The 13405-nt window shown below is 40.1% G+C and overlaps 1 protein-coding gene across 2 annotated transcripts in view; it reads left to right on the top strand.

Moving 5' to 3' along the window:
- Plcb1 (phospholipase C beta 1) overlaps positions 1-5730 on the top strand; it is a 660438-nt gene extending 654708 nt beyond the window's left edge. The window contains exon 32 of one of the 2 annotated variants that reach the window (XM_057780532.1): positions 4110-5730. In XM_057780532.1, the coding sequence (XP_057636515.1) occupies positions 4110-4337 (228 nt within the window). In that variant the 3' untranslated portion in view covers positions 4338-5730. The remainder of the gene's footprint in view (positions 1-4109) is intronic. The other variant, XM_057780533.1, reaches the window with a different exon arrangement.
- Positions 5731-13405: the final 7675 nt, after the last annotated feature.

Here is a 13405-nt window from a genome sequence, read left to right as displayed (position 1 = left end):
TTTCTTTTTGTCAGCTTCTTTTTGTCTTAAAATACTTTTTGGAATTTTTCTTTTAAATACAAATAGGTACTTGTAACACAAAGTAAACATAAGTAAATGCTGTCTCCTGGGGAAACAGGGACAACCTTGGACAGTGAGGCCTTAATGGTACTTTATCCAGACAGATCTTGAACTCATGCTGGTGAGCCTCTGGCTCAAGTCTGGGAGCAGCTGAGACTCCAGCATCAGCTTCTGCCTCCACACACAGTTCCTGCTGTCTGCCTGGCACATAAACATGCTGGATTCAGACCACTTGGAGCCTAATAAGTCAACAGCTTCTCACGCAGAATACAGGAAAAGCCGTTTTCTTAGGATCTGCCCAGCTTCACTTAGAGGTCACTTGTTGCACAGCAACCACAGGAAGCAGGAGAAAGGGCGTACTCTCCACTTGATGTGGAATGAAGATGAAGATGATGGTAGAACTGTCACCTAGGCTTGCCTCCCATCTCTGTCATATTTGAGGAAAGCCCTGATCCCAGGCATTTAGTCCTCAGGTTAATGCAGGATCTGAAGGGAAACTGCCCTGGTGAGGGCTTCAGAGTTCACTCTGTCTTCAGATGTGACACACAAGTAGCTGTCTTCAAAACCCATCATTGTGCTTGGACCCTACCTGTGAAGACCAGGCCCCTGCTGCCAGGAGGCCAGCCTGTGAAGGGGGATCCCAAGAGTAGCACACTCAACCCGGGGTGGACAGATCTGTTTTCCTTCCTACGAATAACACCAGATTACTACATTACAGAATTGAAAAATGTCATTGCACTGACAAATATTATATTATTTGATTACTGACAATAAAAAATTCAGAAACGCTTGCAGGAAATTTTCAATTTCTGTTTTCTCCTGAAAAACCAGAATCTGAGAAGCCTCCACTAGAACCAAGTTGCTGGCACGACCTTTAGTTGACTCCAGTCTCTAGCTCCAATCCCACCCCTCCCACTCCCTCTTACACAGCCTGCTTCCCTCACTCCCCGGATTTTCTTGGCCCCTGTAATCAACGGTCCTTGAGTTGCACTAGCTCCCATTGGATGGGGCCTTCTGGGAATGCCTCCAGAAATTCGCCTGTATACTTGTTATGCTTTTTTTTTCCAATGAACAAATCATTAGTTTATAAGAAAAGAAAAAGGAAAGTGTCTTACTTGACATCTAATAGTAAATACTATTTTGAAATTAGCTTATTAATAATTGAATGACTTTCCTAAAGAATAGCTTATATGACATTTCATCAAAATTGTGAGGCAGTAACCTAGTTTACAATGCAAAAAAAAATCTGCTTCTACCTTGTGATGAGAGGAAAAGTCCAGGATGGTTATGACTTAGCCACAGTTGGGTTAACAATTACAAATGATCACCATCACTATTAAAATTAAATTAATAAAATTAAGTCTTGACAGGAATCAAATTACCAACATCTTTTAAAAAGTGTTGACTGATTGTTTGACATTTTCTCATATTTTTTCTTTTAAATGATGCTGATGACGATTATGATGATGTGTGATTTCTGAAATATCATGTTGAATATACCAACATCTTCAGAGAGACTGTCTGCTAGGTCAGGTTCGACACACCTGTAATTGAAGACCCACCCATCAACCCTAAATAAAAACTACCATTTTCCATGCCCACAAAACAGGATCCTCTGCTGTTCTTCCTTTCCTTAATTTGCTTGGAAATGAAACAAATCACATGTGTGTTGAGTTGAAGGTTGTGAACTGATGGAGATGACTGGTACATTGGTCCAGTCTTCAGGGTGGGGCACCATTCCTGCAAACAACGGATCTGCTACCCAAACCCTCGTGGATTGTTGGAAGAGTGGGGGATGAAAAGACTATTGTCTTCTTGTCTCTAATCCTGCAGTGGTTTCTGTGAGCCAGACAAAGAGTGTGGATCTGTGTTTATGGTGTCCTTGCTTCACCATAATCCTGTACATTTGGGGGCTATGAGCATTCCTCTTCACTGGTTCAGTGGCATTCTCCCTTTCTGTCTCTGTCTCTCCCCATACATACATATATACATATATATATATGTATATATATATACATGCATAATTATCTTGTATTTTCTTTGAGCGAGGAGAAAGTTGATTTTGAATATGCAGTCTAAACCATCTTTTTGCAGATTCTATTTCACATATGTGTTGGAGTGGGTCATCCACGAAGATCCAGAATCCATTATCTGCCATCCTTCCAGTTCATTGCTTTCTAGAAATCCTAACGATTTTCATTTGGAAAAGGAATGCAGTGTGTATACCATGAGTGTTGCACTCCAGAAAGGCCTGTTCCGTACTTTAATCACACAAGTTAACATTTCTTCAATAAACTACATAGGGCCTAGCACAAGAAGGAGACTACAAAAAGACCACAAATAGCCCTGGAGCTGTCAATCTTGATGACTGTCACAAATTTACCAAAATTTTCTGTATTTCAGCATTTGGGAAAGTTTAGAGTTGCAGAGATGGTTGCACACAGAGACATAGATTAAATGGCTAAGGCGTGGCAAAATATCTTGGGCCTAAAAGCAATAATGAAAGAGCTGAGATAAATAAAGTGGCTGGCAATGTTTATAAAAGAGATTCAAACCCACAAAGACAGCTGGCCTGAGGACTGACTTCACCATGGAAGGTCTAAGAGTCAAGGCCATGCACACGAGGCTTTATTGGTTGCTGCCGATGGAGGATACACAGCCAGAGTGTGGCAAAAGTAGAACAGGGGCTTGAGAGAGATAATAAGCAATGTAACCAATGTGAGACAGCTGTATTGGCATCACACAGAACAGCAAAGCATGCAGAAACTAGGCCCACCCAGCCCTCCAAAATGAGAACCAAGGTCAGGCCCCCACGTGATCTGTGCACATTAAAAGGCTGACAAGCACCAGAATCGGTTTCAGAGTTCTAAGGGCCTTCTGGGTTTTATTTGAATTTTGCTTTTTAAACTAACCCTGTAGCTCACACTAGTCTCGTACCTGTGGTGATTCTCCTGCCTCATCCCCCCAGGTGCCATTAAAAAGGGTTACCTCAAGGCTAATAGGGCTGGAAAGGAGCATTGCCTTCAGGAGATTGCATGATGTTTTAACTGTGAAGTTTTTTTGGACCTGGACAGCAGAGACTTCCTAGCAAGCAGCCTTCCCTGCTATAAGCACCCTCGCTTCACTTCTGTATAAGTAACAAGCTTTTACAACCTCTTTCCCACAAAGGCAGCTCCATGAGTCTGTATGTGCAGAAAGACTTCCTTGACATTAAAAAGTTCTTTCAGTTTTCCAAGGCATAAAACAGATAAGACAGAAGACATTTAAAAGGTAACTATAACCGTTTAAAAGACAAATAAAAATTGCAGTGAAAGAGGAAATAAGGAAGTGATAAAAAAGGACATCATAGCAAACGTTAATGTTGTATATGGGTAGTGTTCACTTGAAAAATTTTCACCAGGCTTCTCTTTAAAGACTCTAATGGGCTTGAGTTATAGAACAGTGGGAGAGGGTTTGCTTAGCATGTATGAGGTCCTGCAAAAAAAAGGAAGGAAGGAAGGAAGGAAGGAAGGAAGGAAGGAAGGAAGGAAGGAAGGAAGGAAGGAAGGAAAGGAAAAAAGAAAGGAAGGAAGAGAAAAAGACTAAAAAAAAACTCAGTCTTAGCTTCCCAGGCTTAAACTGAAGCCCCACCCTTGAAATTCACTTGATCTCTTTCCATCTTTCCACAGTGGTCACCTCAGCCCCTTAGCCCCGTTCACAGATGACCCAGACAATTCCTGCTGTTGAAATTACTCAATCCCTATGTGTAAGGACTGTAATCCTTATACACTGCTTCTGTAAACTTTCCCAAATGTATGTGTGCTCACAGTTGTGTTTGTCTTAGTCCAAGTCCTCGGGCTTATTACACCCTATGTGACCAGGACTTGACTTTCAGCTGGGAACAAACAGCATGTCCTACTAAACTGTTCTCGCCTTCACTTCAGAGGACCCGTGAATAGCATCCTAAGTCCTTGTATGCTCTTTGTCTGTCACACGTGAAAGAGTTTCTGTATGCATGAGGTGAGAAACGTAAACAACCTCAAAACTTGTTTTCTCTTGATGTCTCTCAGCTGCAGATGGAGCTGGAGCAAGAATACCAAGACAAGTTCAAAAGACTGCCCCTGGAGATTCTGGAGTTTGTACAGGAGGCCATGAAAGGGAAGATCAGTGAAGACAGCAATCACGGTTCCGCCCCTCCCTCCCTGGCCTCAGACCCTGGAAAGGTGAACCACAGGTCTCCCTCCAGTGAGGAAGTGGAAGTTGAGAACCCAGGAAAGGAGTTTGATACTTCTCTGTGATGTTCCTGCCAGGCCTTCCAGATATGCACGACTGCTTGAACTCCATCAGACTCTAATGACAAAGATCACTGCCCAGGGCCATCTTCCTGAGAAGCATCCCTTAGCCTGAAATCCACACCCAAGTGAGAGTTCCAGAAGGATCTGTGTGGAGGTCCCATACCCCAGTTCCATGTGTCATGTGGAAACTATTGCAGTCTAGAGAGAAGGGTGCATGTATGCAGGATTTTTCTTTTCTTTCCAATAGTAAATTAAAACCAGGCAGCTCCCAGGCTCCATGAAACATAATGAAGGACAATGTCTTCTTTGAAGAAAACTTGAGGTCATGTCTTCATTTCAAGTCCCAGTGTAAAGTATTTCAAAGTAATAGACATAGTTTGAGAAGTGCATAGCACCATTTAACACTATGGAACATCCAACTTTGACCATTGTTTCCCTAACGGCCCCGCAATTCCTTGTTTTCCATGTTTTCAAGTTAACATGTATATTAAATTGTTTCATCTTTTGCTTTGCAAGCACTGGTGGCTTGCAGTTTGCTAATTTATTTATACAGAAGCATCTGTGTTTGCTATTGACATGGCTTTATTAGATACCATAATGACTCTTATATAGTTTCTTTTATAAAAAAAAATCACTTGACTATATCATTGTCCAGTGAAGCCATTTCACTACTATCAATATGGGTTGTATATTTGGCTGTACACCTTTGGGTATCTATTGGTTGTTGTCCCAAAATGATGAAAAAGCTACAACGGGTCTGTTGCGTTGAGGAAGAGTTGGACTGACGTGTATTAATCAGAATTTCAGCTAGACTGAACAGGTTCCAGTGGGTTGTTTCGTTGTCAGATATTTTTTGTGGTTCATTTATTTTTACTGTAGAAAGGAAGATAGAATATTTATCTAAATGCACATGTATAATGATACACATTATCTCCATGTATATATTACATGTATGCACCCAACCATATAAGTGCACACACACACATACATACGCATGAGTGTACTTGTGTGTTTATTAATTGGCAGTGACCCAAATCTCTTCCATAAGATTTAAAAGCAAGTTCAGGGATACATGGACAGAAGAAATGGGTCAAATATATATGTTACATGGATATTAAATTATATGGAAATGCTAAGAGTCAGTTTATGGAGTCCTTGATGCAACTTGAGGTAGACTTAGAATTTAGAATGTAAATTTGCTAAAAAATTTTGTAGGATCAAAATTGGATTTTAAGTATCAGATTTTGAGGTTGTTTTAATGGTCAGAATATGCAAAATACTTAGGAAATAAGAGTACAAATGTATTACTCCTATCTTAAATAAATTTAAACTGATTAATTTCCATTTTATTCTGATAGTAATAAAGCTTTGGTTATATTTTAGTTTGTATACTTACTGCACTTAGTCATGTCTTTTGAGTTCTTATTTTATTTTATGGGGAATAAGAGGAACAAATTATATCATGTTAAAGTTAATAAAAACATTAAGAGGTCTTAAGAAATAATCATTATATAGAAAAATATGGTTTAGAGAGTGAGACAAAGAACATTAAAACCCAATAATGATATGTTCGTGGCTTCATTTTATTTTAAAGAGAATCTCTCTGGTTATAATTTAGCAAAGCATTTTACAGTGCAAAAAAACCAGTTGTGTCCTGAAATTTGTGTTTCAAGAATTTAATATTTTTATGGAAATGATTTTATTTAACTTTAAGCAATAACTAGGATCATAATTAAGTTTTAATCAAAATGAAGGCTTGCTTCGAACATCGTGACAGTGTTTGATAAAAAAAAAAAAGCATCTAGCGAGACACAAGGGGAAAATCACATCTCCTTTAGAAATGATTATATTTTATCTGAAGAATGAAGAGTGTTAATTAGACACTTGCTAAAACTCACCTTCCACCGAAGAGACAGCGTTTGTAAACCGTACTCCTTTTGCACTTTGAAGGAAAGGCATGACTCAAAAAGAAGTGGGAATGGTCCAGATGGAATGCTGCATTTTACAAATACAGTTATAGACCGTCAAAATTGGAGAAGAATGAATCAATAACAGCATCCATAACCAAACAGTGGTGGTTATTGCAGAACATTGGATTTCATCATTGTCCATATAGTGACTAAGGTTGGATAACCTTGACTTTCAAACCCTGTTTTGGTAGTCGGACTTCATGATCTTGGTGATTCTGGTCATTTTACAATGTTTTGTATTTGGTCATTTACTGTAATCACATTTTTATATCTATACAGTGACACTTTTTGCAGTTGTGGGATAGTGTGTAACACTGTGTATCTTGCATCACTGAAACTACTACCATGATACTATCCATTAATAATATTAATATTACTTGAACATAGACAAAGGTAAAGAAAAGGGGTCTCTATGATGTGTTTTGTGCCTTTATGTATTTGCCTTGTTCTTTGTCTAATGTGTGAAATTCTGTACTGTGGTTTTTCCTGTAATAGAGAGTAGAGTCATGCATTAAATTAGACAGTGTCTATCCCTGACACCTTTAAACTACTGAGAATAACGTGGTTGGGTCGTATAAATCAGTGTTCAAAGTTCTAATGACATGCCATTGTTTTTTAACATTTCAGTGCCACCGTACATTAATTAATACTCCTGTAATAGATAAGCAGTCATTAATTAAGTTCTGAAAGAAAGGGTCATTGCTCGCTCTCCTTTGACTTTAATGCTGCCCTTGTACACTGTGTTAATACTGTTGTGATGGACTGAACGTTGTGACCTTTGCCTTTTGAAAAGAAAACGAGAGAGGGGGCAAAGTATTCGATGCTCTTAAAATGTACATATTTTGGGTTCTTCTATCTAAAATTATTTAAAATGCGTAATTCACTTTTTGTAATCATTCTATGCAATTTTGTGGCATGGTGTTCCTTCCACTTGTAATTTTATGTGCTTTCATCCCAACTCCAAAGGAAACAATAAAAATTTCTTAACACAGTCCAGCTGGACCTTCTTAGAGTCAGAGCCCACTTTATAGGGAGGACGGTGAGAACAGACATAATGCCAGTCATTAGAGTGTAATGCCCACCCTGCACAGCACACCAGTGTCCAGGTAGCCTAGATCTGTGGTGCTGTGCAGAGGACACAGCTGTCACTATGGTTGTCCCACCACCACCTTCCAGGAGTGGCACTGTCCTTGCTGCTCCCCCTATGATGGAGTTCCTTCAGTCTTCCTCTTTCATCCCTTTCTTTCTTCCTTTCTTCTTAACCTAAGAAAGGCAAAGCAAATGTTTCTGACTAATAGCAGAAATGAGGAGAACAGACATTGCCCTTGCATATTTTTGATGAAACATGTAGTTTGTAGCCATGGTGAGAAGAGGAATGTACATGTGACTTCTCTGTCCATGTCACAAAGGCCCCCCAAATTTAGCATACCAGTTACCTATGGATGTGTTGTAAGTGACTCCAAATGTTCTCTTGTCTGTCATAGATTTAGGGGGCTGAGTCAGGAACTCAAATAGGGCAGAGTTGAGAATGGCCTGCCTCTGTCTCTTCTGCAGTGCCTGGGGAAGAATGGATGCTTTGGGACTTTAGACACCCATGTATGAATTCAGCAGCTGGAAGACTCTCTGGAGCTCTGGGCTAGAACACCATAGTGTCCTTACTGTAGCCTGGAATTTCTCACAATGAGGTAGCTAGAATCCCAAAGTCAAGCCTTCTGAGACATCAGTGGAAGGAATAGTGAATATTATTATGGTCAAACATTAAAGTCACATGTGTTTGTGCATACAGTGTTCATTGGTACTGACACAGGCTCTGTCTCAGATTCATAGTGAGGAACCAATGCAGACATATCTCACTGTGGGGCAGAGTTTTAGTTATTGAAGAACATTAAGAGTTATTTTTAAAAAACTATAAATATACAGCTGTCTTTAGCCAACACAGTCTGCATATGCAGTGTGCACCCAGCAGAATTCCTACCACCCTTATGGCCATTCTAACTCCTTTGTTTTCTTCCTCAGTGGGGAAAAAAACATTACTTCAGTTGCCCAAGATAGAACATTGACATTGATGGTTTGTTTTTGCTGTTGTTGTGTTGTTGTTGTTGTTTTGTTTTGGGGGGAGGATCTCAAGTATTCCAGGATATGGCCTCAATGTCACCGTGTAAGGGAAGATAGCCTTGACTGTCTCATAAGCCTGCCTCCTCCTCCCAAATACTAGGATTATAGGGGCCTGTCACCATATCATGTATACGTAATGTAAGGGATCAAGCCCAGGGCTTTGCGTGTGCTAAGCAAGCACTACTAACTGACCTACATTTCCACATCACATCATTATTTTTGATAGAATCTTCTCCCTTATCCCTTTCTTCAATAAATTGCCAACTCAAGTCAGTCAGTTTTGACCCCACAATAACTTGCGTTTGTTTGCTTTCTATCATTGTGTTGGTACGTGAGTGGAGCTACCATCACCTTCCACCTGCCCAAATTCTCATAGTTCCTCATCAGTCATGTAACCCTCTCCCTATGCTATAGCTAGACTAGAAATGTCAAAGTCCAAAGGAGATGGAAAACCTTTAAATGCTCCTAGCTGTCCCCAGCGTAAGGGCTAGTTCCCCCAGTAAGTGTCTGAGATCTTACCCAAGGTGGTCCCACCTGTTATCCCTAGTTAGTGCAATGCCCTAAGCCGCTCTCTCTCACCTCATTCACTACCTCACTCCGTGGGCTCCCAGTGTTCTTCCCTTGATTCTAGACTACTCCTTTCTTTTTCCCTTAAATGCCTCTTTCAATCAAGTGCCATACCTCACAAGTCAATCTCTCCACTCACTACAAAGTGCTCAGCGGATGGATATTTTATTTGTGGTGAGTAACTTCATTTGTTTGTCTACCTTTATCTAAAAGATGGAAGAAAAGCAAGCAACTCTAATGCAACTCTAAATAAGAAATGCCATCCACTCAGACCTCAACGGTTAGGCACCTCCTGGTTAGCAATGTATGAAAATACAGCCAACAACAGAGACTGAGATTTGTGTCACAGCTGTGTCCCTGCTTTAGTTTCTTGTCGGTGAGCAAAACTAGTGCCAATGCCTTGGTGTCTTTGAGTCAAGGGATCAATCGCCAAACACAGAATATGAAAGGAGGTCAGTCTCTGATTGCTAGGTTCTAAGATGCTGGTGGAATAAAATGATGCTCATTTTGGATTTCAAGGGTGATGATCAGCCTCTTTGTCTCAAGAAAAAAATCTCAGGAGCCCTACTACCAACTTTCCTCTTCTTTCCTTCTATTATTGAAAATAGAGTTTTCACTACACAGCAGAAGAAAACAGCGACAGCTTGAATTTTGCAGGAAAATGGATGGAACTAAAAAACATCATTTTTGAGTGAGGTAACTCAGACACAAAAAGACAATTATCACATGTACTCACTCATAGGTGGGTTTTAAACATAAAGCAAAGAAAGCCAGCCTACAAACCACAATTCCAGAGAACTTAGACAATAATGCGGACACTAAGAGAGACTTACATAGATATGATCTACATGGGAAGTAGAAAGTAGAAAAAGACAAGATCTCCTGAGTAAATTGGGAGCATAGGGACCTTGGGGGAGGATTGAAGGGGGGAAAAGGCAGGGAGGGGAGCAGAGAAAAATGTAGAGCTCAATAAATATCAATAAAATAAAATAAAAGACACACCAAAAAAAGAAAATAGAGTTTTCTTACTTCATATATCCTGACTATGGTTTCTCCTCCCAGTTCCTCCCCACCTCCCTTTCCACCCATATCCACTACCATTCTGTCTCTTACTATAAAAGAACAGACTTCTAGGAGATGATAATAATAAAATGTAACAAAATAAAGCATAATAAAATAAAAAACTATCACATCAAAGTTGGGCAAGATCAAGCAAAGGAACAGAAGGAAAGGAGCCCAAGTAAGGCACAAGAATCAGGGACTCACTTGTTCACACACTCAAAAATCCCATTTAAAAAAAAAACCCACTAAGATGGAGGCCGTAATAGATATGAAGAGGACCCGGTGCAGATCTGTGCAGGTTCTGTGACTGCTGTCAGTCTCTGTGAGTTCATATCAGCTTTGCTCAATCTGATTTAGAGGGCCTTGTTTTCTTGGCGTCCCCCATTCCCTCTGTCCCTCTGTCTCCAATATTCAACACCCTTCTGCGGGGCTCTTTGAGCTGTAAGAAGAGAGATTTGATGGATATTTTCCATTTAGGGTTGAGTGTTAACAATCTCTCTCTCTCTCTCTCTCTCTCTCTCTCTCTCTCTCTCTCTCTCTCTCTCTCTCTTTCTCTCTCTCCCCTCTCTCTCTGTGTCTTTCTATGTCTCTCTGTCCCTCTGTGTGTATCTCTATTTCTCTCTCTCTCTCCCTGCACAATGCCTGGCTGTGGGTCTCTGTATTTGTTCCATCTGCTGCAGGAGGAAGTGTCTCTGGTGAAGAGTCATTTTATCACTGATTTCTTTTCTTTAAAAACCAGGGGTATTCTATTTTTCTCTAGGCCACTGGGATATCTAGTCTCCGAATTTTGGTCACCCAAACAGCACTGGAATGGGTTCTATCTCATTGATTGGGCCTGAAGTCAAATCAGATATTGGTTGGTTACTCTCACAAGCTTTGTGCCATGATTACCTTAGCAAATCTTGCAAGCAGGACACCACTGTAGATCAGTGTCTGTGGCTGTCTTGGTGTTTACAGTTCACTTTTGGTAGCTTGCGTGTAGCTTCCTGTACCAAACACACTAGAACTTAGGGGTGAAGGCTCGATGCCATCACCAGCTGCGCATCTTCATTTTCCAGGAGTGGTGTACATGCTCTCTCTTCAACAATGAAGTCTTGCTGTCAGTTTGTAGAGAGCAATCTGTTGTCTTTGCAACATCCTGGATTGTTTAGGGATTCCCACGGTAGCCCATTGGCAAACAACTCAATTAGATGAACCCAACCCTGGTAGTAGAAGCTTCATTTGGTGACAAGAGATGGCCAGTTGGAACTTTGTCTCCCCTATTATTTGGTAATTTTATTTAGATTGTCTTCATATATGCATATACTTTAGGAAGTTTCTACACTATTAGGTTTCCATATGATCCCTCAAATGCCCCTTAATTTTAGTTATGTCTCCCTGTGTTCCCTCCCTCAACCCCTCCCCCACACCTCTCTCCGCTCCTTCTTTCTCTTCCAGTCTTATCCACACCATCTACCCATAATTATCTATTCTATTCTCCTTTCCTAGTAAGGTCTGTCTGCACCCTGAAGTCCCTTATTCTATACTTACCCTCTGTGCTTCTATGGATTGGAACTTAGTTTCATTAACCTAATAACTAATATCCACATATAACCAAATAGAAACCATATTTGTATTTCTGGGCCTGAAATCTCTCACTGAGGGTAATTTTTTCTAGTTCTGTTCATTTGCCTGCAAATTTCATGCTGTCCTTTTTCTGAGCTCTGCTGACTAATATTGAATTGTGGAAACGTACCACTCTCTCAATCCATTCTTCTGTTGAGGAACATCCAAGTTGTTTCCAATTTCTGGCTATTCTGAATACAGCAGGAATGAATATCATTGAGCAAGTAAGTGTCTTTGTTGTAGGGTAAAACATCGTTTGGGTATATGCCCAAAAGTGGTATAGCTGAATCTTGTGGTAGATCAATTCCCATCTTCCTGAGGAACTGTCACACTGATTTTCATCGTGGCTGTAAAAGTTTGCACTCCCACCAGCAATGGATGAATGTTGCCCCTACCCTCCATCATCACCAGCATAAACTGTAGCTTGTTTAGTTGATCAGATCAATTCTGATGGGTGTAAGATGAAATCTCAGAGAAGTTTTGATTTGCATCTCCCTGATGAATAAGGATGTTGAACATTTCTTTAAGTGTTCCTTGGTCATTTGCAATTCCAATTTGTATCCCCCTGATTTCCTTCAGTTCTCATATTGCTATAGCTAAGACGTCAAGTACTATATTGAATATCTATGTAGAGAGTGGACAGCCTTATCTTATTTCTGATTTTAGTGGAATTGCTTTGAGTTTCTCTCCATTTAAGTTGATTTGAGCTACAGGTTTGCCATAAACTGCCTTTATTATGTTGAGGTATGTCCCTTGTATCCCTAATCTCTCCAGAACTTTTGTCGTGGAGGGGTATTGATTTTGTCAAAGGGCAGGAGCCTTGCTTAACCATAAATCGCATGTGCAGTCACTTCTTCACCCTCTGAATAGTAATTTTTCTAATAGTATACTTACTGAGTATAATTCATATACTATAAAGTTCACTGTTTCATAGTACCCACTTCAGTGTTTGTAGGGTAGTAACTGAGTTTCTTGTTAGTCATTACTTCCTAACTCCAGAGTATTTTCTTTGCCCCCAAAGAAATCTGATACCCATGAGCAATCTCTTCCTACTATTTCTCCACTTCCTTCACTTCCAAGCCACTAGAAATCACTAATCGACTACCTATCTATTTGGATAGTTCTTTTCTGGACATCTCCTACAACTAGATTCTGTATGTGGATTTTAGAGTCTGGCTGCTTTCACTTATCTAAATTTTGACGGGTTCTTATAAGTTGTAACAGGTATCTAAGGCTTCATTATTTTAACAGTTGAATAATATTTTATAAGGAATGCATATTAAAGTTTTTCATTTTTGTTCCTACTCGTGTGCGTGTGTGAATGTTCATCACATGAGTGCAGGTACATCAGATGCCCTGAAGCTGGAGTTCCAGGAGGTTGTTAGCCTCCAACAGAGGTACGGGTGCTAAGAACCTAACCCTAGTCCTCTGGAAGTTCACAAAGTGCTCTTATCTACAGAGCCATCTCTCCACTCCTTGGGTTTACATTTTCTTCATTCACACTTGGTCGATAGGTATTTTGATTTACCTTTTAGTTACTATGAATTGTGCTGCTAGAACATTTGGATGATTTTGTGTAGAAATGCATTTCCTGCTGTGTTGTGTGTATACCAAGTAGTGGAAATGCCAAGCCCATGTGATAACTCTCTTTACACGTTTTAGGATCTACCAAACTCTCTTCCAAAGAGGATGAGGCCATGCTTGCTTTCCCTTCTTGTTTTCTGTCTTTGGAAGAATATCAGCTTGACAAGA

This window comes from Chionomys nivalis, chromosome 9 (assembly GCF_950005125.1).
Source record: "Chionomys nivalis chromosome 9, mChiNiv1.1, whole genome shotgun sequence".
In the NCBI taxonomy this organism is placed as follows: domain Eukaryota; kingdom Metazoa; phylum Chordata; class Mammalia; order Rodentia; family Cricetidae; genus Chionomys; species Chionomys nivalis.
The sequence above is the reverse complement of the archived record's forward strand: the minus strand, read 5'-3'. Positions and strand labels throughout refer to the sequence as shown.